The following is a 24598-nucleotide window of genomic DNA, read 5'->3' on the forward strand; positions in this document are numbered from 1 at the left end:
TAAAATTTATTGAATTTATACTTCTTATTACATAATGAGAAATAATACAAAATGGATTCCCAACAGAATTTCCCAAGCTACATACACACACACACACACACACAAGCACATTTGAAACTAACGATGTACATCTAATTATAACAAATTTTTTCTCTGGAAAAAAAAAGAAAAATAATCAAATAATGTCTTGGATTTCTGTTGAACCCCAAATTTACAATAAACTTGCCTAATGTGTTATGGTTAAAAAAAAAATCTGTGTATGTTAGCTGAGTGTTATGGTATATTCTTGTAATTTCAGCTACTCTGGAGGCTGAGGCAGGAGGATCCAAGTTTGAGATCAGTGTGGGCAACTTAGCAAGACCCTGTTTCAAAATAAAATCCAAAATATAGCTGAGGATATAGTTTAGTGGGAGAGTGCTTGCATGAGGTCCTGCATTCAGTTCCTAGGACTGCAAAAGGGGGATGATGAGAAAAAGAAAGAAACATCTACTGATTTTAATTAGAAAAAGTAAATTTTAATGACTCTTTTCCACTTTGTATTTTCTGTGTGAGGTTAGGCAAATCTCTCAACTGCCCAGAGCTTAGGATTTCTCATCTAGAAATGAATATAATAGATCCTTTGAGGATCAAAATATAATGTAAATATAAAGCCTTTGAAAATTGTAAAGCATTGTACAGATTTCTGAGATTACAGATAATAGAGATTTCACAAATTCCTCTGGGATCCCCTAGATTATTTCAGAGATGAAATAAGTGTAGTGGATATAGTTGCTTTCGTTTGTGCATGAGGAAACTGAAATGTGCAGCTAGTAATGAGTGTCGAAGCTAAAGCTGGACCTAGGCTTTAGAGTACAAATGTAGTATTTTTTGCTCTAGATCATGCTATTTTTTACTCAGACCGGTACATCATTTACTGGGTTCAATGATAGTCACGTATAACCTAAACTGTCTACATGTAATTATGTAGTTATCTTAGTAAGAAATGCTAATAGTAGTAAGTTATATTTATATTTTTTTTCATATACAGGTAATGAATTTGGGCATCCTGAATGGTTAGACTTCCCAAGGAAAGGAAATAATGAGAGTTACCATTATGCCAGAAGGCAGTTTCATTTAACCGATGATGACCTTCTTCGCTATAAATTCCTAAATAACTTTGACAGGGATATGAATAGATTGGAAGAAAGATGTGGTTGGCTTTCAGCTCCACAGGTAAGTGCTCTACTCTAAATGTGATGTTTTAGTCACCATTGCTATACATGCTTAGAATGGCAATCAATTTAAATCTATATGCAGATCTTCTAAACAGCACTTTGTTATTCAGTGTGTAGTGCCCTGTGACATACTTCAGGTTGTCAAAACATGTCACTGAAATCTCTCTCCAATAGATAATGAAAATCTTAAACATAATGTCCTGCTTACTTTCCTGGTTAGGTGGTGGTGGTTGTTTAAATTTAGTAATTTTTATTTCAGTTGGTTAAAATAGATGACAAAAGCTCTGCATGGAACCCACTTTGAAAATTGCTGTGGAAACATCTTAATTGTTTTGACTGTTTTTCTTTATATAAATAATTATGCTGTCATAAAGAAACTACTTTGAAAACATGTAGATTTCTTTATTCTTTTTTTCCTCCTCTTTGCTGGTCTCTAACTTGTCATTTCAATAGATGCCATTATACCTGTGTGCTGTTTTGTATTTTTCATGAGCCTCACTCTCCTCTGGAATTAAAGTCTCAGTTTTCAATAAGATTTAGAAAATGTAATTAACAGGTGCAAATTTTATACATGCTTTTTTTCCTTGCAAAAATTAGCATATAGTATGTGTTAGTTATAATCCACTTACTTTATATTAGTGCTGTTTGAAATTACTGTTGATGTGTTTTTACTTTGGTGTCCATGATTCTTTTTGTTAATGGCTGAACAAAGGCACTTATATATTCAGTAAGATTGGCTACATGACACAAATGCCCTTATCACATTTATTAGAGATGCTGTTTCCAGAAGAGAGAGCAAAATGATGCTCCTTTTCAGTAGGAACAATGTTGAATACCAAAAGGCACATTCTTTACTCTAGAGCCTTAGTTCACATTCTAAATTACCAACAGTGATACTGCTGATACGCATGGCAATAAAGTCCTCTCAAAGCTGAGGTTGGGCAGAAGGTAGTGTTCAAAAAGCAAAAGCTCTTGCTGCCAACTATAAATACATGATGCATAAAATAAGGGAGTTTACAGATTTAATTTACTTTCAGACCTTTTGATTAACAAAAATACAAAGCATTGTACTACAGGTTGCCACTGAATCTGTCAAAGTTGTGTAAAAATGTAAAATTTGGGAGATAACTATAATAGATAGTGTGGATAATTTTATAATAATAAATAGATAATAGATAATAATAAATAGATAATGTTATAGTAATAAATTTTGAAAAGCGATTTTATGTACCTTACCACATTAATCTGGGAACTAACACAAAAGTCTTCAAATGCACTTATAAATACTTTAAATGGAGTTCATGTGGCATGTTTCTACTTAAAACCTAAGCTGTAATCCTAATCCTCTTTTGTTTTTTTGCTAGGAGTTGCCAAGTAGCTGGTGAAAATTTTAAACGTTCAAAAAATATACAGTTCTAGAATTTTCATCTTTGACTTAATAATTGATAAGATTATTAGGAAAGAAAGAAATTTTTATAAATAATAGTGGCAACATCTAGGTGTCTTTTAAATGTAACGTGTTAATTCTTGCAGGCCTTTGTGAGTGAAAAGCACGAGGGAAACAAGATTATAGCTTTTGAGAGAGCAGGTCTTCTTTTTATTTTCAACTTCCACCCAAACAAGAGCTACACTGATTACCGAGTTGGAACAGCATTACCAGGAAAATATCCTTTTTTTTTTTACTGGTGAATATGGTCATTTGGATTTAGTTTTTTTTTTTTTTTTTTGGTTTTGTTTTGTTTTATTTCAGCATATAGGAAGACTAATACTGATCACAGTAACTTTCAGTTTCCTCAAGGGCAAAAGGAACACTTGAGAGAGTTATTTGATAAATCTTTGCATAGCTGAGTTACACTAAATTATTCCTGACCTTCCTTCAGCCTTTAAAAACATTTGGTTCTGAATAATTTTAAAGTATTTTTTGTTCTAATAAGCAATATAAAAACAATTAATTGGAGTTTTTCTTTTTTCTGTGTGGGTGCATTGTACCAAGGATTGAACTCAGGGGCACTTGACCATTAAGCCACATCCCCAGTCCTATTTCTTATTTTTATGTAGAGATAGGGTCTCAATCAGTTCCTTAGCGCCTCACTTTTACTGAGGCTGGCTTTGAACTCTCAATCCTCCTGCCTCAGCCTCCCAAGCCTCTGGGATTATAGGCATGTACTCCTTTCATAAAGGAGTTTTTCCTTTATGAAAATATTTATACATTGGTTCTAAGAATCATCTCCATTTTGTTTCTCCACCAAGTTGGAAAGAGCAGACAGCAGCTATAGAGATATATTTCTTTCTCTTTTTCTGTCTAGAATTGGTAAGGAAGCAGGACAATGGAAGTATCAGGAACAGATAAAGCAGAATGTTTTTTATATTCTTTCTATATTAATTTACTCATTCTTCTATGCACTTCATAAACATTACTGAGAATCTTTATACTGAACACCCATGTGCCAGCCCTGTGCTAGATACCATAAGTATAGGAATGTTCCTGGCAGATAAACTGCCCTCATAGAACATTTAAATAGTGAATACAATACCCATCAGTAACTTCAAAATTTGATATTGTTGCAAAGGCAAAGTGCAGTGCATTTTAAAGATATATTGACAGTTACTTAGATCCACAGTTAGAAATTTAGATTTTAGCAACAAATCAGCACAAAAAATAATTTGCTTAGCCCTAAAGCCCTAATGAGGATTAGCATCTGCCACCTGCACAAGATGCCTGACATGAAATCCTGTATGGTTCTCCAGGGACACTAAGAGAAACCCTCTGTTCAACTGGTTTAAACAAAACAGGAAATATATTTCTCTCACAGTGAAAGTTCTAAAGTAGAGTGACCCCACCACTGTGATACTATCAGAATACCTGGTTCATTCTTTCTGCCTTCCAGCCCTCAGAGAGTCAGTAGTGTTCAAAAGATGGCACTCTGTTGTAAGATAAGAGCCAGGGATTTAAGTATACTACCTTCAGACTCTAGAAAACATGGTTTTTGCTTTGTGTATCTTTTCAAGAATGAAGTCACTTCTCTAGAAAATTTCATTTCACAATTCCCTGACCAGTATTGAGTTTTATATTCTGCAAAAATCTCTGGGAATGAGAATGTTACCCCATGAGTGACTTAATCAAGAATTATCTCTGAACTTCACCAAGTGAACCCATTGGTAGAGAGGACACCCAGGCAGAATGTTGCCCTGCCAGAAAGAAGGAAAGGGCCAGTGCTGTGCAGTGAGTAGCTTGTAGCATCTGCTGCTACCCCATGCCACCCAGAGACATTTAGGGTACAGAGAGATTGTTCCCCACTCTCTCCTCACCTAGTCAATCACTGGCCCCCATGACATGAAAGCATTTAGGAGAGAAGGCTGTAGTCCTCACTGATTGAGTAAATTTGTTCCATTTAACACAGAATATTCAGTTATCTGTCTCCTGTGTATTCAAAGAAATCAATGTGATGAGGTTACCCACACTAAAAAACTGCTGGGCTATTCTAAGAAGAAAATGTTATCATCTCCATGAAGAGATGCAAACAAATATGGAAGTACAGCAACTGGTACAAGACTTTTCTGATTTTGAGACTATAAGTAACCCCTAGACCAAATCCTCCTATACCTGTATACCTACTTTATATATTATATAGTAAGGTAATCAAATCAGAATGCATTAACAGATTATTTGCTATCTACTGCAGTCTTTGTTGTCATCTTCTTGCAATCTCCTTGATTATTCTTTTTTTAAATGTTTTTGGACACAATGCCTTTATTTCACTTATTTATTTTTATGTAGTGCTGAGGATCGAACCCAGGGTCTCACATGGGCAAGGCGAGCACTCTACTGTTGAGTCACAACCCCATTCCCAGTCTTTGATTCTAAGTAGAAGAAATATGTAAAACTAAACTCTGATGTAAGGCTAATGCAGTAAATGGTAAGGGAGCAAGTTGTCCCATGAGAGAACAGAGGATAAGGATAAGGAAGAATAGAAAGAGGGAAAACATATTGAATAAAAGACCTTTAAGCCTAGACCTTGAGAAATGGGCAATAATATATTAGGAAAAAACTGAGGAAGGCCATTCCAGTGATTGGAAACATAAAATATCCTTAGATAATGTATAGTACAGTGGTAGCTTGAATAATAATGACTATAAAAAGAAGTACTAACAGATAAAGCTGAAAACATAGATTGAGATCTCAGAAGATTTTTATGCTCTGTTAATTAGTTTAGCCTTTTTCTATGGTTTTATTGTGAGTTGCTGAAGGTTTTTGAACTAGGGAACTACTTATAAGAATGCATGCTTTAAAAAAAAGTTCTCATGAACCAGTTTGTAAGAGAGTTTTCATGAAGAGAGAGAGATTAGAAGTATTCTCTTAATTATGTAATTGCAGTATACTTTCAAGATGATTAGGGCATGAACTAAAGTAATAGCAATAGAATAGAAAAAGGTATATGAAGCTTTCTCTGATAGTGAAAGAATTCAATAAATATTTGGACATGGGATGTAGAAGAGGAAATACAAGTTTTCACTGTAAAAAATGGGAAAAATGGTAATAGGATTATTGCTGAGGGTAGCAAAGCAAGAAGTAATCAGTTGAGGGAATCAGAAATAGGTTAAAATTGTCAAATCAAAATACATGGGATTTTTTCAATGATGATGTTTCAGAGTAAAGTCTTGTTTAGGTCTAGCTGTAGTTATCTAAATAAAATCTGTTGGTTTTAATTAACAAATATTACTAAATGAAAACATACTTAATATCATAGAATGTTTTATTGAGTAGAATCCACCCAAAAGTTAGCTTATTTACTTATATGGAATTACTTTGTATATAAAAACCTGATATATTTTATAAACCTTCTGAAATTTGATGATCTTGTTAAATGTCTACAGATACTTGCTATGCAGAAATTTTCTGTTTTAATAAATAATTTTTATTTCAAAAATTGTACTAATTATATGTTGTAATGATATAGATATCTTGGAAAATTTGACCATATCTTCATAGAAGCAATAGTTAAAGCTTCAGGATCTTCTGTAGTATATTAAAGAATTACTGTTTCCCTAGTTTGTGCATTTTGTCTAGCTACAGATTTGTGCCAATGGGGACCTTATTTATTTTGACTATGTATTTTATTCATGTCTTTTTCTCAACAAGAAATAGCTAATTTATATATGTTATTGCGTCCTCTAAAGACATTTCCATTTTATACATCTCTTGAAATATTCAAAAAGTATGCAAGAACTAATGATCTAGATATCTAATGGAAGAATTGTATTTAAAAAGGATTCTATTTGGACTGGAGAGGAGCAAGAGAATATTTCTAGCATAGCTTACACTACACCTTCTACTTAGACATCTTTTAACAGCCCTACCCTAATTCTAAGACTGAAATGATAAAAATCTGAATTTGGGGGGATGGGGTTATGGCTCAGTGGTAGAATGCTTGCCTAGCATGTGTAACACACTGGGTTGGATTCTCAGCACCGCATAAAAATAAAGATCCATTGATAAATAAAAAAATATTTAAGGAAAAAATCCGAATTTTAAGAGGTTCTGTGTTCTACCCTCTTAGATCCCATGGAGAAATTTTTACACAGATAAACAAATGTCTTTGATGAGAACACTTTCCAGTCCTAAGGTCTCACTATTTCACAATATAGACATTAGGAAAAAAAAATTATTGTCCTTAAATATTAATGCATTAGTTCTGCCCTAACACCTTTTCTATATGCCAGCTATTCACATCAGAGAAAGCATTTAATGTGCTCCTGACAGCCACCTCTCCCAAGTTATCCCTCTTCTAGACCAATTTTTTTTGTTTTTAAATTCTCATGATAAATTCTAGACTTTTCCCCTTTATTTATTCTCTTATCAAAATGCACCCAGTACTACATTGAGTCTCTAGAACAGTGATATACTCCAGATATGATTGGCAAGTCTCACAAGGAGTCTATTACCTTCCTTTTTCTCCATGCTACTGTCTTAATAATAGATAGTAATATAACATCCATTTTTTTTATTCATGTTGTATTTGTATTCAAAAAAATTATGTGTTTTTCTCTACATGTCCTTTGGTACAGTATCATATTTCCCTTATTTTTTTTATTCCATTAATGATTTGAATTTCTAATCCCACATTTAACATTGAACATGAAAAACTACAATTAACTTTTTCCTTCTGCTAATAGAAAATTTAAAAAAATACCACAGTAGAACAGTTCTGTTGAGATTGTACTCTCTTCTGTAAGCAGCATACAGATATCCTTTTAACTTTTTGTGGTTCCAAAGTTAGCTTTAAGAGTTCTTCTCCTTGTCCTTAGCTTTTTACAAAGTCTCATTTCTTTTGACCTTCTGTCATTTTAACTTTATTCTTTTTCTTTAAGCTGCATCATAGCTCAGTATTATAGATTGATTTTAGATACAGAGAATATTTACAAATTTAGGGTTTCTATGCAATGTTTTTCGATTTTAGCAAAGTGCTCTGTGCCATTGTTATTTTCAACTACTGAGCAAGTAAATTAAATACAGATTTGCACTGTAGAGAATCTACAGTGACAAGGTTGGATGTATTAATCAAGTAAAGAAATTTATCAAATTTTAATTCACTGGAAAGCAAAATTTGGTGCCAGAAAAAATATAAAGTTTCTAAAGAAGTCATTTAAATTTCTATCACTATGAAATATAAACCTGCTATAAGTAATGTTTCTGAATTCTTGAACAGTTCCATTTTTTGAACTTGTATATCTTTTATATCAAATAGCAAGCCATCAACTTTTTCTCATATCTATGGAGAATAAATTCTGGCTGTCTTCTCAAGAAACTGTTGTATAGGGAGCTATTTTAGAGGTAATGCCAGGCAAGTTAAAAGAAACACTTTAAGAAGGCTTTTAACTATCTCTTCAAAATAAGACAATAGATTTAGAAAACTGAGAGGCAATTCTGATTTGTATCAATCAGGTTTTGAGCATTGTCTTCATGGCCACTACTAAAGGACATTATATTTTTCTGCAAAAGAATGTACAGCTGTATTCTAGGAAAATAACAAAAACAACAGGAAAAAGTCTTTTTCTATGTACTGTCTCGTGTATGTCTTTTTAGCTGCTAATATTCAGTGTAATAATCACCAGTGTTCTTTAATATAGTAGATAGCTATGTGAGCAATGCAGAGCTGAGACCTAAATATACTTGGTTAATAGGCAGGTTTCACATTTCATGCTTAGGAAGATAGAGCACATTTTCCTGATGTGTTATATTTGCTTGTGACTTCGCATTGTTTAACTGTAAAGAAAAAAATCATAATGCCCTTCATATTATCAGAACCATTATTGTGTTTCTTTAGTTACATTTCTTCACCTAGAATATTATCAAATCATCATTGAAACAAAATAAAAACTGCTAAGCTCCTAAGGAAAGCTCTTCTAATTCATTTTGAATAATACAAATGGCGATGCTACATTTTTTAGTTATATGGGGGAGAATATGAGTAATATGGCTATTATGGTACCTTTCTTGAGTTCTTTCTTTTGATTAATCATCTTTATTAAGTATTTAGCTTAATATTACCAGCCACACCATGTGTAGATTGTATGAGGCTCATATAATAAACAAATCAGGAGGCCTAAGTCCCTCGAGGATGTGGCCAATGAAGCTCAAGCTGTATATCACAAAGCCCAGGTAAACCATTGTGCTTTTACTTAGTCTCTTCATGGCTATGTGCATGTGGTTGAGTGTGGTAGTAGTGATATCACTGATGAGGATTTATTCCTATAATGTTAAAAATGCTTTTGATATAGTTTCAGGGAAATAGGTAGCATTAGAAAACTGTACACAAATCTACGGCACAGCCAATCTTCCCCAGAGTCATTTAACCTTTCTCCTACACCACCATCACCCTCTGCAAATCCTTCTCCAGGAATTCTTCCTTGTGATCCATGACCATCTTTCTGAAAAGAAAAATATTTTTTAAGGAAATAAAACAATATGTATACTCAATTATCATGACTTTTCTATATGGTGGAATTTAAATGTGCCACAATTCTTTGTTTAAAGTTAAACTCATCTAATTTATCATATCAGTTTAAATTTACTGTATAATATTTAGGTAAACTTAAAATCTCTCAGCCTATTTATTAGGTAGTGACTTTGTCTATACAAATGAATAAAATTGTGAGAACATAAACAACAAAACAACCGTTTTTTATATGATTTGCCAGGTTGCTGCTGGGCCAGGGGTGTACAAAATACAGCAGTCCCCTTTCTCATGGTACTTAAAACTATTACAATATCAAGATGCTAAGAGGAGCACTCACAAATATGACTTGTAAAGAATATGAATCTAGGCCAAAAATATTTAAAGCTCAGGGAGCAGATGAGCAAATAGTTGGATTTGACCCAAGATCGTGGAAATATTTTCATTAAGTGCTACAAGGTATATTTTTGAAAATGTAAATTCAGACCCTAACATTTGCAATCTGTACACAGAGTTTCTAATGAACACATAAGGTCACTTGGATGATTCACTTGCTTGTGAGTGCTGAAGGCAGAGGTGTTGCTGTGAGGTTTTAGAGAAGCCTTTGAACTGTGATTATGTAATACTGTGTGTATTAGAATCTGTGTTTTATGCAACAAATAAAAACAAAGGGCTCAATTTAAGATTAGCTAAATGCCTCATTCTCTCAAGATTTTATAATACATATAAGGTTTGATTTCTGAATTAAATAAATATATTATCTAGACTTACTAGTTGTGCAAGTTATAGTTGTTTTGATTAAAAACTGAAAATCAAAATACAAAGTTTCCTCATGAATGATCTACACTATGACTTTCAACAGATGCAAGCTTGTTTTTTTTCATGTTTGTTCATGTTTGGGTGACTTTATTTTGTGCTGTAATTTAATAATCTTTATGTGAGCAGGGACAGATACTTTACCAACAAGTCTATATTTAATATAGGTAATTTTGTTTCTATAGCTTCAAAATATAAATATATACACACATTATCTAGGTTAGCTCACTTTAGTGTCAAGATGACAGCAATACTTTTACACATTATGTAGGGGTCCTTTAGAGTATTTTTTATTGTTAAACACTTTCTCCTAATGATTTCTGTAATTTAATGATAATGATGGATGAGTACCCTCCCCTCCTCCACAGTGAAGAGACTATAATTAAATTTCAATTTTCTATCTAAGAATTTGAGATGAACCACAAAGTAAGAAAAATATTTTGCATGATTAAAGTATTGTAACTACTGTAGCACTTCTAGGTTCTCTTATAATATATTCATAATCTTACAAGTAATAATGAATAATAAGCAAGTCCTTATCAAGTACAAATGTTTCTAGTGTTTCTTGTTTGTTTGTTTGGTGGTGTGATAGGGAAAAGCTTTGTTTTGAATAGTCATCCCAAATGCTGTAAAATATTCAACAGAATTTCTGTGGTTTTGGTTCATATCTCAGTTGTGCAGTGATGGTCTCCTCATTTTTGATGATCCTCTCATGTCAATTAACAATAGCTCAAAAATTCTTTCCTCCATTTCTTATCCTTCTGGAGGCAAAAAATCAGATATATTATTATAACCTTTAAAAACAGTATATACTTACCTAGTAATAGTATCACTAATGGGAGGGAAAACATTTGGGCCCAGAGTGATCATTTTCACCAACTTGTGAAAAGAAGTACAATTATGTTTTAATTGACTTCAAGATATGATAATCCTGAGCTTTATCCACATATTAGCTATTATATCTTAGAATACATTAAATACTTGCAACATACAGCTAAATTTTTGGTACATTAATAGGTGGAGGAAAAATTGATGGAGTATCAGGTAAATATATGGAATGAATAAATGAAAGATACATCTGCATGGTGAAAGAACCCTGATTATTTAAGAAATTAATTAAAGTACAAAGTTGACTATAATGACTAGCTTTTTCCTAAAATTTGCTAGGACCTGCTTTCAGTTAGAATACCTGTGGAGCAACTTTAGTGTCATACCCTCTACAAACATGTTAACTCATTACCTCATTTAGCCAACCCTTTTCTTTCCTCAGGATCAGCACATTACAGATAAGGAAGAAGGCAATCTAGAGCAAAAGCACTGGCCTAAAAGATTTTACATCTAACCTTTTCTTTTAAAATAGTCCTTTATTCAATCTGTTCTATTTTTAAAAGTAAATTATATGTATCATCTTTTATCTAAATACTGCATGCTGTGTCTAAATTAAATTTTTAATATAGTGCTAATTTGCCTTTTCCTTCCAGATAGTAGAAATTATTCAGTTTTTCACTGAGTGTCTCCTACCTGCCATAAAACTTTTCAGCTCTTCTTTCTGTGAAATACTATTTGCAGGTCTGATTTTTTCTGTGAAGCTCTTTTAACTCAGAATCTCACATGATCAGACTAAGCAGTGTGTCTTTTATTTACATTTGAAAATGGTACCTCAGTACCCTATAAAGTTTCTGAAAAATGAAAGAAAGCTGTAGTTACTGGTTCACTCTGATTATTTAAGATTTCCTCAGCACAGATGAACGCAATAACCAAGACAACTTTCTATTTATCCAGAGAAAAATACAAAAATTAGAGCCATGAACAGTGTGTACTTGAAAGCATTCACTTCAGTTGTAACCTCTTCTAAGAACTAAGTCTAATACTATAAATGTAGTTTCTCTCATCCTAATGATGATACAATGCCTAATTAATTCTTATTGATAAGAATTTGTTCAATTAATTATGATCCTTTTATATAATTATGGTGTTAATTATTGAATAAGAAAATGTTGTTTAGAGCTTGTCAAGTAAATTATTTAATTATTATATAACTGAATGAAGTGCAATCATATTACCTTTCATTGGCAGTCAGTTAAAATGAGTGTTTAATTTCAGGAACATTAATTAAATCAGAAAATTGCGTAATTCCTTTATAAAATTATAAGTATTAATATGATTGCTCCCCTCCCCCCAAGTTCTTTATATTTAAGGGGATAGTCCTAGAATATGACCATCTGATAGTTCAAGTTCCACCTCTACCCTTATTTGTGTTATGAAAGTAGCCTCTTTGTTTTTTAGAGTTTTTGTCTTTAAACCATGTATTCTTAAATTGTTTTCAGAATTAGATGAATTAATGTGCAAGAAAGACTGATTTGTATCAGTACTGTGTACACATTACATGCTCAGCAAATGTTAGCTACTAAAATCATCAGTACTGTCATAAATACTTTTAAAATTCCATAGAAATTTTATAATAAATGGAAAGAAATGAATGAATGGAATAATTAGGCACTTTCCCTCTCTATTGCTTGCATTCTCTTGATCTGATTTCTTATTTTCTTGTTCTATTTCCCAGTTCAGTATCATAGTATTCCTTTCAGTTCTTTAACAATATGAAAATTAAAGGTATTTTGTACCCTGCTAAATTCCTTTCTTACTCTTGTATTATTTTCCCACCCATCATAGTTCTCCTTCACAGTGTGTTGCAGCACTGTCTTCTTTTTCTGCTTTCCACACATTTTTAAAAGATTTTTTCCTAAGATACAAATCTAGTTTCTTCCTTTTTCTTTCCCACTTCCTTTGAGTAGCTCATACATCCTCATCTTGTCACTATTTTATTTATTTATTTATTCTGTGAAGATATTTGTTATTCACCCATCCCTACATGGCCTGTGTCCTGCTCACCAAGCAGTATATAATTTTGTGATGTTTAATGACTGTTAGGAAATATTGGGCAACATAGATTCATAGATCTTTTTTGATAGAACTCCATAACCTAGTTTGGCCCATTCACATTAAACAGATTTTATTGGGTTAGGAAATCTATAAGCTTCTTTTTAAAATTGGTTTCAAAATTAATTTCAAAAGTTAAATTTATGCCTGTAGACCAGTAGACCCATGCCAGAACCCAGGCCTACCCCATCTCCATCTTGGGACACTGGAGCCATCACTATAGCCCTCCCACACAGTAGCCTCTACCTTGGGACATCAGATAGGTTCTGGAGGCAGGTTCGTCTCAGAATAGACAGCCCATTCTTTCAGCTCCTTCTCTGAAAATGATTGCATTCATCCTGGGACACCCCCACTGCTATCTTGAGTTTTCTTTGCTATTGCCACCACCACCTTTATTTGCAGTAGCATTTGTCCTGGGACACCAGCCAGAGTCTAGAAGCCCAACACCAAGGTGAGGTGCAGGAACACTATAAGATTATATGGTAGAAACTGTAATACCTCAGATAGTCACTGCAAGAAAGGAAGACATATAGAGAATATGAAAAAACAAGGGAGGAATGTGCCCCCCCAAAACCAAGATACTACAATAATAGAATCCGTAGACAGCACAGTTGATGAAATGTCAGAGAAGGAGTTCAGAATGTACATCATTAAAATGATCTATGAGGGCTGGGGATGTGGCTCAAGCAGTAGCACACTCCTGGCATGCATGCGGCCCGGGTTCAATCCTCAGCACCACATACAAACAAAGAAGTTGTGCCTGCCAAAAACTAAAATAAATAAATAAATAAATATTTTTTTAAAAAATGATCTATGAAACAAAGAATCACCTAAGTGAACAAATACTGGCAAAAATTGATCACTCCAACAAAGAGATAAGAGAACAAATACAGTAACCATTGATCATACCAACAAAGAGATAAGGGAGCAAATACCGGTAGCAAAGGACTACTTCAAGAAAGAGAGAGATTCTGAAAAAAAAATCAGAACCACATAAAAATAGAAAACAAAGGTACTGTGTCCATCTATGACTAAAAAAAAAAAATTTAGAAATCCTTGAAATGAAGGATACAATATAAAATTCAATAGTGCATCACCAACAGACTAAATCACTTGGAAGACCAAATGTCAGATGAAGACAAAATATACAATCTTGAAAATAAAATTGATCACACAGTAAACCTGGTAAGAAACCATGAACAGAACATACAAGAATTATGGGTTAACATCAAAAGAGCAAATCTAAGATTTATTGGGATAGAGGAAGGCACAGAGATTCAAGCCAAAGGAATGAACAATCTCTTCAATGAAATCCTATCGGAAAACTTCCCAAACCTGAAAAATGAATTGGAAAATTAAATACAAGAGACTTATAGGACAGAAAACATAAAAAATTACAACAGATCTACACCAAGACACATTATAATAAAAATACCTAGCATAACGGGTAAGGATAGAATATTTAAAGCCAAAAGAGAAAGGGATCATATTACATAGAGGGGAAAACAGTTAGGATCTCTGCAGATTTCCCAGCCCAGACCTTGAATGCTAGAAGATCCTAGAACAATATACACCAAGCTCTGGAAGAAAATGAATGCCAACCAAGAATCTTATATCCAGCAAAATTAAGCTTTAGATTTTATGATGAAATAAAATCCTGCCATGAAAAACAAAAGTTAAAAGAATTTACAACTAGAAAGCCTCTGCTACAGAACATCATGGGCAAAATATTCCATAAGAAGGAAATGAAAATCAGCAAAGGGAGGTATTACACTAAAAGAAAAACCAATCTAAAATGAAACCAAGTCAAGTTAAATACCAAAAATAAAAATGACCAAGAATACGAACCATGTTTCAATAATAACCCTGGATGTTAATGGCCTAAACTCACCAATCAAAGAACATATAGACTGGCAGATTGGATTAAAAAAAAAAAGACCCAACAATATGCTACCTTCAAGAGACTCATAGGAAGACATCCACAGACTGAAGGTGAAAGGTTGGAGAAAAACATATCACTCAAACATACCACTCACATGGACTGTGGAAACAAGCAGGAGTTTCCATCATATCAAATAAATTTCAAGCCAAAGTTAATCAAAAGCAATAAAGAAGGACATTTCATACTGCTTAAGGGAAGCATACATCAACAAGACATAAGGATCCTAAATATATATGCCCGAAACAATGGAGCATGTATGTTTTTCAAACTCTTCTCAAGTTCAAGAGTTAAATAGACCACCACACAATAATTCTGGGTGACTTCAACACACCTCTTTTACCAATGGATAGATTTTCCAAACAAAAGGTAAACAAAGAAACTATAGAACTCAATAAAACAATCAATAACTTAGACTTAACAGACATATATAGACTATTTCATTCATCAACAAGTGAATACACTTTCTTCCCAGCATCACATGGATCCTTCTCTAAAATAGACCATATATTATGCCACAAAGCAACTCTTAGCAAATACAAAAAAGTAGAGATACTATCCTGAATTCTATCAGATCATAATGAAATGAAATTAGAAATCAATGATAAAATAAAAAATAGAATCTACTCCAGCCCCTGAACTTAAAGATCATATGATCATCTCAATAGATGCAGAAAAAGCATTTGACAAAATACAGCACCCCTTCATGTTCAAACCACTAGAAAAACTAGGGATATAAGGAACATATCTCAACATTGTAAAAGCTATCTATGCTAAGCCTGAGGCCAATATCATTCTAAATGGAGAAAAACTGAAAGCATTCTCTCTGTAAACTAGAACAAGACAGGAATGCCCTGTTTCACCACTTCTATTTAACATAGTTCTTGAAACTCTAGCCAGAGCAATTAGATGAAAGGAATTAAAGGGATACAAATAGGAAAAGAAGAACACAAACTATCACTGTTTGCTGACGACATGATTCTCTACATAGAGGATCCAAAAAAATTTACCAGAAAACTTCTAGAACTAATAAATGAATTCAGCAAAGTAGTAGGATATAAAATAAACACCCCAAAATCGAAGGCATGTCTGTATATCAGTGACAAATCCCCTGAAAGAAAAACTAGGAAAACCATTCCATTTACAATTGTCTCAAAAAAAAAAAGAAAGAAAAAACTTGGAAATCAACTTAATGAAAGAGGTGAAAGTCCTCTATAATGAAAACTACAGAATTCTAAAGAAAAAAAAATTAAAGAAGACCTTAGAAGATGTAAAGCTCTTCCTCGTTCTTGGATAGGCAGACTTAATATTGTCAAAATGACCATACTACCAAAAGCACTATCCAAATTTAATGCAATTCCAATCAAAATCCCATTGACACTCCTCATAGAAATAGAAAAGGCAATCATGAAATTCATCTGGACGAGACCCAGAATAGCCAAATCAATCCTTAGCAAGAAGAGTGCAGCAGGTTGCATATCACTATCCCATACCTTAAACTGTACTAGAGAGCAATAGTAACAAAAACATTGTTACTAGAGAGCATAGTAACAAAAACCAAAATATATTTTTAGGCCAATGGTACAGAATAGAGGATACAGAGAAACCCACAAAATTACTGTTCTATTAGACAAAGGTGCCAAAAACATATTGGAGAAAAGATAGCGTCTTCAACAAATGCTTCTGGGAAAACTTGAAATCCATATGCAACAAAATGAAATTAAGCCTCTATCTCTAACCATTTACAAAACTCAAAGTGGATCAAGGACCTAGGAATTAAACCAGGGATCCTATGCCCAATAGAAAAAGAAGTAGGCCCAAATCTTCATTATGTTGGATTAGACCCTGACTTCCTTAATAAGACTCCCATAGTGCAAGAAATAAAATCAAGGATCAATAAATGGGATGGATTCAAACTGAAATGCTGCTTCTCATCAAAAGAAACAATCAGTGAGATGAACAGAGAGCCTACAGAAATGGGACCAATTTTTACCTCAAGCATATCAGATAGAGCACAAATTTCCAGGATATATATAGAACTCAAAAATAAACATGCAAAAAAAAATCCAATCAGTAAACTGAATAGACACTTCCCAGAAGGTGATATACAATCAATTAACACATATATGAAAAAAATGTTCAACATCTCTAGCAATTAGAGAAGTCCAAATCAAAACTACTCTAAGATTTTATCTCACTCCAGTCAGAATGGCAGTTATTATGAAGACAAACAACAATAAGTGTTGAGAAGAATGTGGTGGAAAAGGAAAAGGCACACTCATATATTGCTGGTGGTACTGCAAATTGGTGTAGCCAATATGGAAAGCAGTATAGAGATTCCCTGGAAAACTTGGAATGGAATCACCATTTGTCCCAGCTATCCCACTCCCTGGTTTATACCCAAAGGACTTAAAAATAGTGTACTACAGTGAGGCAGTCACCTCAGTGTTTATGGCGGCACAATTCACAGTAGCTAAATTGTGGAACCAACCTAGATGCCCTTCAGTAGATGAATGGATAAAGAAACTGTGGTATGTATACACAATGGGATATTACTTATTATTAAAAGAGAATGAAATGATGGCATTTGCAGGTAAATGCATAGTGCTGGAGAATATTATGCTAAGTAAAATAAGCCAATCCCAAAAAACCAAATGTTGAATGTTTTCTCTGATATGTGGATGTTCACCCATAATGGTGTGATGGGGGCAGCATGGGAGGAATGGAGGAACTTTAGATAGTGCAAAGGAGAGGGAGGGGAAGGTGGTAGGAAATATGGTGGAATGAGATGGACATCATTACCCTAAGTACATGTATGAAGACACGAGTGGTGTGACTCTGCTTTGTGAACAACCAGAGACATGAAAAAATGTGCTCTATAGATGTACTATGAATTGAATTGCATTCTGCTGTCAGGTATAGCAAATTAGAATAAACAAATTATTTTTAAAAAACTTTCCAAACAAGGAATAGAGGTGAATTTCTGCAACCTGTTAAAATAAATTAATTAAAATTTACAGCTAAAATCATAATCATGGGGAAAAAAAGTTAAATTTGCATAGCACTTTACATTATATGAATGCTTTCATTCACATTGACTGCTCTTATCCTCCCATTGTCTCAGAGATGGTCAGGCAAATATTCTTATCCTTAGTCTACATATGAGGAATAGAAAGATTTATAAGTCTCATAGGATCATATTCTTGGTAAGTGAATAAATGTAATTTAAATCTAGTTTTACAAATTCAGTACAGTTTTACTTTTGGATGTCAGATAATTCATCTTTTTCTTGGCCTAAAGAAATGCCATTAATGTGTGTAACACATGTCTCACTAAATGTAATTATATTTTGTTTGCTCTTATTTGTAAAAGCTTATGATGACTCTAAATGTTATTTGTCTTCAGTTTTATACCACCCTGGTTTCTAACATTCAGAAGCACAGATCAATGTGAGTGGGAAATTTTTTTCCATTTTTTTGAGAAATAACTGATAACTAAGTGTCAATGAAATATATTGTATATGTTTAAGGTTCATACTGTGATTTTTGGTTGGTTGGGGTACTGAGGATTGAACCCAGGGGCACTTAACCACTGAGCCATATCCCCAGCCTTTTTGAGCTTTTATTTTGAGACAAGGGTCTCACTATGTTGCTTAGTGCCTCACTAAATTGCTTTGGCTGGCTTTGAACTTGTAATACCCCTGCCTCAGCCTCCCCAGCTGATGGAATTACAGTTTTGCACCACTGTGCCCTGTTTCATTTTATATATATACATAGTGAAGTGGTTAGTGTGAACAGGCTAATTAACCAATTAACATATCCTTTACATAGTGTGTGTGTGTGTGTGTGTGTGTGTTGATACTTAAAGTCAATACCATTAGCAAGTTTTCAGTATACAATGCATTATTATTAACTGTAGTCACTGTGCTGTATATTAGTTCACTAGTTCTTATACATCTTACAACCCAAGTTTTTTACCCTTTTGACCAAAATCCCAGTATTTTCCCTATCTCTCATCCCTGCCCCAGCCCATAGCTACCTCTTTTCTCATTCTGTTCTATGAATTTGACTTAAGATTCTGCACATAAATGGTACTATTTTTCTATATCTGGATTACTTCACTTAGTAAATGATGTCCCCTAGGTTTATCCATGTTGTTTGAAATATCTCCTTTTTTTATGGTTAAACATTCTATTTTATGTAAATACCATATTTATTCTATTATCTATTTTCAGATATATAGACTATTTACTTTTCTTGGTTGTTGTGGATAATGCTGCTATGAACGTAGGAGTCCAAATATCTTTTCAAAGTGCTGTTTTTGTTTCCTTTGGAAATATACCCTGAAGTGGGCTCACTGGAACATATGTATTATGGTTTGAATATGAATTATCTCCCAAAAGCCCCTGTATTGTCATATAGCTGTTCCAGTTTAAAGTCCCAACAAGAGTGAACAAGGATTCTCCTTCACATCCTCATCAACACTCATTTTTTCAGTACTATCCATTACAATATATGTGAGGTGATGTCTCACTGAAGTCTTGAGTTACATTTCCCTGATAATTAGTGATGCTGAGCACTCTTTTATACCCCTGATGTCCATTTGTATATATTCTTTGGAAAAATTTCAATTCAAGTCTTATGCCCATTTTAAAACTGTTATTTGGTGTTTTGCTCTTGAATTATTTAAGTTCCTTATATATTTTGGATTTTAGGCTTTTAAGTTTTTAATCCATTTTGAGCTAATTTTTGTGAGTGGTGTGAGAAGTGTCTACCTTCATTCTTTTGCTTGTGGATATCCAGTTTTCTGAGCCCCAACAATTGAAGAGACTGTCCTTTTCCCATTGGGTATTCTTGGCACCATTGTTAAAGTTTAGTAGACTCTATATATGTGGTTCTTATTTTTGGGCTCCATAGTCTGATCCATTGACATATATCTGATTTTTATGCTAATACCATACTGTTGTGATCACAATAGCTTTGTGTACTTTGAATTCAGATATTGTGGCACCTTCAATTTTATTTATTTTTTTCTCAAAATGACTTTCTGTAGTACAGATCTTTTGTGGTTCCATATATATGTTTGAATTTTTCTCTGTTTCCATAAAAAAAGGAATTTTGGCAGATATGCCATTAAATTGATAGATTTATTGATGTAGTATGGATATATAACAATGTTACTTCTTCAAATTCAGTGACACTACATGTCTTTTTATTGTGTTTTCTTCAATTTCTCTTACCAATATTTTATAATTTATCCATAATTAAAATAAATGATTTTACTTTAAGTTGTTTCCTCCAAGCATCAGGGCAACCTCAAAGCAAAAGCCTAAAATAGATATATCAAAAATAAAGAGAAAAATCTGTTTCCCTAAGAACATAAGTAAGATATGATTTCACTGTCCCCAACACAATATTAGAACTATTAGCCATAGAATTAGGTAAGAAAAAGAAATAAAAGTCATCCAGGTTGCAAAGAAAGAAATAAAATGACTTTGTTTGCAGATGGCATGAGCTATACTTTAGCAAGGATCTAATGAAAAGGAGCTTAAAGCTGATTGCAGTAGCACACACTTGTAATCCCAGTGGCTCAGGAAGCTGAGCAGGAGGATCTTGAGTTCAAAGCCAGCTTCAGCAAAAGTGAGGCACTAAGCAACTCAGTGATACCCTGTCTGTAAATAAAATACAAAATAGGGATGTGACTCAGTGATTGAGTGCCCCTGAGTTCAAAACCCAATACCCCACCCCTGACAAAAAAAAATTAGAGCTTAAGAAAATAGTTTCATTTACAGAAGCATCAAAGAGAATAAAATACTTGGAATAAGTGGGATAGTTTTCAATAGCAATACTCACTTTAAGAGTATAATCACTTTTTTTTTTTTAACTTCAGTAAGTTTGAGCCTCAGGAACTGATTGAGGAAGTGTTAAGATAGGCAGTTAGGATATTAGAGGATAAAAGAATTTTGAGGTTAAATTTCTCATGTAGCAGAGAATAGGTAAAAGATAAGAGTTCTGGTTTCACCACTTCTTTTTATAAGTCATTTCTCATGTTCTTTCTTGAGCAGTGGAGTTATGATATGCACACTGCATATTACTAGTATATTTGTCTGTTATAGGAGCTTTAATTTGTTTTGGCCCCACGTAGTAAACACATCCTTAGATATGTTAGGAACATTTAATTATATTTATATATTTTTTTCACCTTAGAAATATTGAATGTAGAAAATTTATTCCTGGTGATGTTTTGTTTGCTGGCTGCCTTAGATGACTTCTAGAAGATATATAGAATCATCCTCCTATATTTGATTAAACTCTCAGGACCATATGAGTCTTATCATTTTGAAATGTAATGATAATTCGATGGTCTGAATAACACTCATGTTTGTAAAATAACTATGGGTAAGTTAATAAATCTAAATATTCCGGCATGTTACAAAACTTGCCAGATTTTTTGCTTCATTTGAATTATGTTAATTATCTCCGACTATCATAGCTAAAATATGTTTATTTCATTTTATGATACAAATGGGCACTTCACAGAAGAAACTTCACACCTTTATTCTTCCTTTTTGTTATCTTTTGTTATTTTCATGTAATAAAATTAAAATGGCTGTTTTAATTTTAAATTTCTATATTTATTATACTCCTGGAATATATTTTATTAGCATTCACAAGAGTATGTGTATCTACCTAAAGTTCTCTTACTTTCTATAAATGCAAATGGAGAAATGTTTATTTTAAATCTTTTTGCTCCCAATAATTATATGTAGTTATTAACTTTGTTCCCAAAGATTCTCAGGAGTGACTGGGGTGATGCCTGTGTGGACATGCCTACAAGCTTGGCTTGACAGTTTTTCCTGGCAACCTATCAGCCTTTGCTCATTGAGCTTTCCAAAGCATTGAGTAAGATCTATTCTATGATATTATATTTAGTCTTAAAAGCTAAAATTTTAAAAAGGAATATACATTAACTATGTATTTTTTCTAATAATGAAGGGAAAGGATGTTTATGTTACCACAGCTAAAATAATTTTAAGTCTCATCATGTTTATACACTTTACAGTCTTTAACTGGCAGATAATGGTAGAAAATAATATAACAAAGTGCCTATTCTGATCTTGGCTAATTATTAGATGCATGATTTTGACAAGCCACTTTGATATTCTATGTTGAACTTTAATTATTTGTATAGAGAAAGCTAACCAGTCAAGTTGATAATGAAGGTCTTCGAGTATGTGCTGTCTTTAATAAACTTGTAATCATTTATCCATGTCAACTAAGAATTATGTAAAATGTCTATCTCTAAGACTCATACAAATCAGTTATTAAATTGAGAATTAATTGCTTCAAACTGACATGCATTTGTTTAACTATTGTGAGTTATCCAAAAGAAGGTTATCTTTTCCATTATACATATTCCATTATAAATCTATTTATAAAGAATATAAAGTCTTTTGAAATGTCCAAATTAAACTCTACAGATAAAGAAAGAGGGTTGTGTTAGAAGGTATATTTGTACAGATCCAAAAATGTTAACACCAAGGGAAAAAAATTCAAGGTTGGTCCTTGATGATTGGAGTACTATTAAATTAGTATTAAAATTATTATGATTAAAAATCAAAATGCAATGAAAGACTGCAAGAGGAAAATAATGAAAAGAAGATATGCTAACAAATAAGTAAAGTACTAATCTAGATCCTAGGTGTCAGCAGAAAATAAAAGAAATCCCATATAGAGATTGTATTTTAAAAAGAAAGAAAAAATACAATAAATATATAGTATGTTAGAAGTTGATAATGATAAAAAATCAGAGCATATAGAATAATGTGTGGGGAATATTTATTTTTAGTTAGTGTAGATAGAATAAGAGAGTAAGTTTCACCACCACCACCACCCCCCAAAAAAAAACTCAAATGTGTCTCAGAAGTTTAAGAAGCACTTTCCATTTTAAAAAACTTCAAAAAGTATCTAGTCCTCAAAGGGTTCTATGCACTGTGTGATTAAACATTAATATAAAAATTTTAAAACAATGGGAAAAGTCTTAGATTCCACTGAGAACAGAGACATGAGGAGAGGAAATAGAAATAAAGATCATAAAGGAAGAAGAAACCAAGTTGAGTATAAAAAGTAAGTTGAAGATAAATAGACTCACTTTTTTCATTTCTTGAGATAGCACTTTAAGTAGTCTAGCTAGGGCTTGTAATAATAATAATTGCCACAGCAGCTAATAATTTGAGCATCTTCCTCAACACTATATACTGTATTAAATACTCAATGTAGATTACTTGACAGCCCTCTGATATATGGCCTTAGTTTCAGAGGACAAATTGAACCTCAAGGAAGTTAAGTAACTTGCTCAGAGACACAATTGATAATTGTCAGAACTGGGACTAAAGTATAGTTGTTCAATCCCAAAGCTCACAGTTGCTCCCATGATGTTTTAGTGTTTCAGTGGGCTATTTCCTGTGCCAGTTGTTTACTTGAAATGGCTCAGATGATGCTTGCTTACTGCTTATAGTTGTCCTTATTTTTTATACAATTTTGAGTTTCTAATTATCTTTTCCATTTAAATATATCACATTTGACATGTTGGCAGGCTGTCTTAGAGTTAGTTTGAGGGGAAGTGTTTATAGCCTAAATAAAAATCATTTTGAGCTCAAAAGCATAATGTATTTTTTTTTTAAATGTTGAGTCTACATCACAGAAACTCATTTTGGTAACAAAGTATGTGGTTAAAAGGTGAATAAAAATCTGTTATTTTTTCCTTTGAAGTTCTAAATAATTGCTCTTGCTTTATTAGGTAATTGAATTTATAAGCTCTTTGAATAGTCCTTAATAGAATAAGCAAAGTTGAAACATTGGGGTGGGGCTAGAGTAGAAATATGACACTTTTAAAATATTTTCTTCTTTGCTGAGTTTCCTATTTATTCGGTGTCTTTTTAAAGTTATAATCTTCTAAGCTTAAAAAAAGTTCCTTTTATTAGTAAGTTAGTCAAAATATTCTGTAAAGTATTTAGAATAATTTTCCTATTTGCACAAAGAAATATGTAGTACTTGGTATTTTTTATTATCATTTGATTTGCTATTTACTGATGTGTGTCATTAAGCATGCCTAAGAATAAACTAATAATTTGCATGAAAATGCATTTCAAAAAAGCATAGCAATCCATTAATTAACATAGTAGATAATGACATTTGAGCCCTCATCCTTTGAGCTTGTTTTATTACTATTCTGCATTGTACAGTTTCTAAAATAATATAGCTAAGGCATCAAACTTGCAGGGATTGGAGTTTATTTTGTAGTCTAAAATTGGAAATCTTTTGTTGATGAAACAAGCATATCCAAGCCTATAATAGGAATATGCTTCTGTTTCGTACTTAATTAAAATGTGTGGTTGTCATTTAAACTTTTAATGAAGACAGTGTTCACAAACTTGAATGTATATGTAGCTCATGCATGGAGATGTTGCTTTTTCAAGGATACTAAAATTTTAATGTGAACTAATAAGAATTTTTTGAAAATTATCCCTTAAAGAGAAGTTACATTTGACATTTATTACATTTTAAAATATACTTTGAATGTACTCACTAATAAATATTCTGTTTATTTTCATGTTATTTTCTTTTTAACCTTTAAATGAATAATATACTATTGAGGATGTTTTAAACACTAAAGTCTGGGAGACAAACACTAAACAGATATTTTCCATCAAAAGTAATATAATTATAAATGTT

The 24598-nt window shown here is 32.7% G+C and overlaps 1 protein-coding gene across 1 annotated transcript in view; it reads left to right on the forward strand.

Moving 5' to 3' along the window:
* The window catches only part of Gbe1 (1,4-alpha-glucan branching enzyme 1), a 267265-nt gene that overhangs the window by 228562 nt on the left and 14105 nt on the right, over nucleotides 1-24598 (forward strand). The window contains exons 13-14 of the mRNA XM_078044433.1: nucleotides 1028-1212; nucleotides 2748-2878. Of these exons, the coding sequence (XP_077900559.1) occupies nucleotides 1028-1212; nucleotides 2748-2878 (316 nt within the window). The remainder of the gene's footprint in view (nucleotides 1-1027; nucleotides 1213-2747; nucleotides 2879-24598) is intronic.

This window comes from Ictidomys tridecemlineatus, chromosome 3 (assembly GCF_052094955.1).
Source record: "Ictidomys tridecemlineatus isolate mIctTri1 chromosome 3, mIctTri1.hap1, whole genome shotgun sequence".
NCBI lineage: Eukaryota > Metazoa > Chordata > Mammalia > Rodentia > Sciuridae > Ictidomys > Ictidomys tridecemlineatus.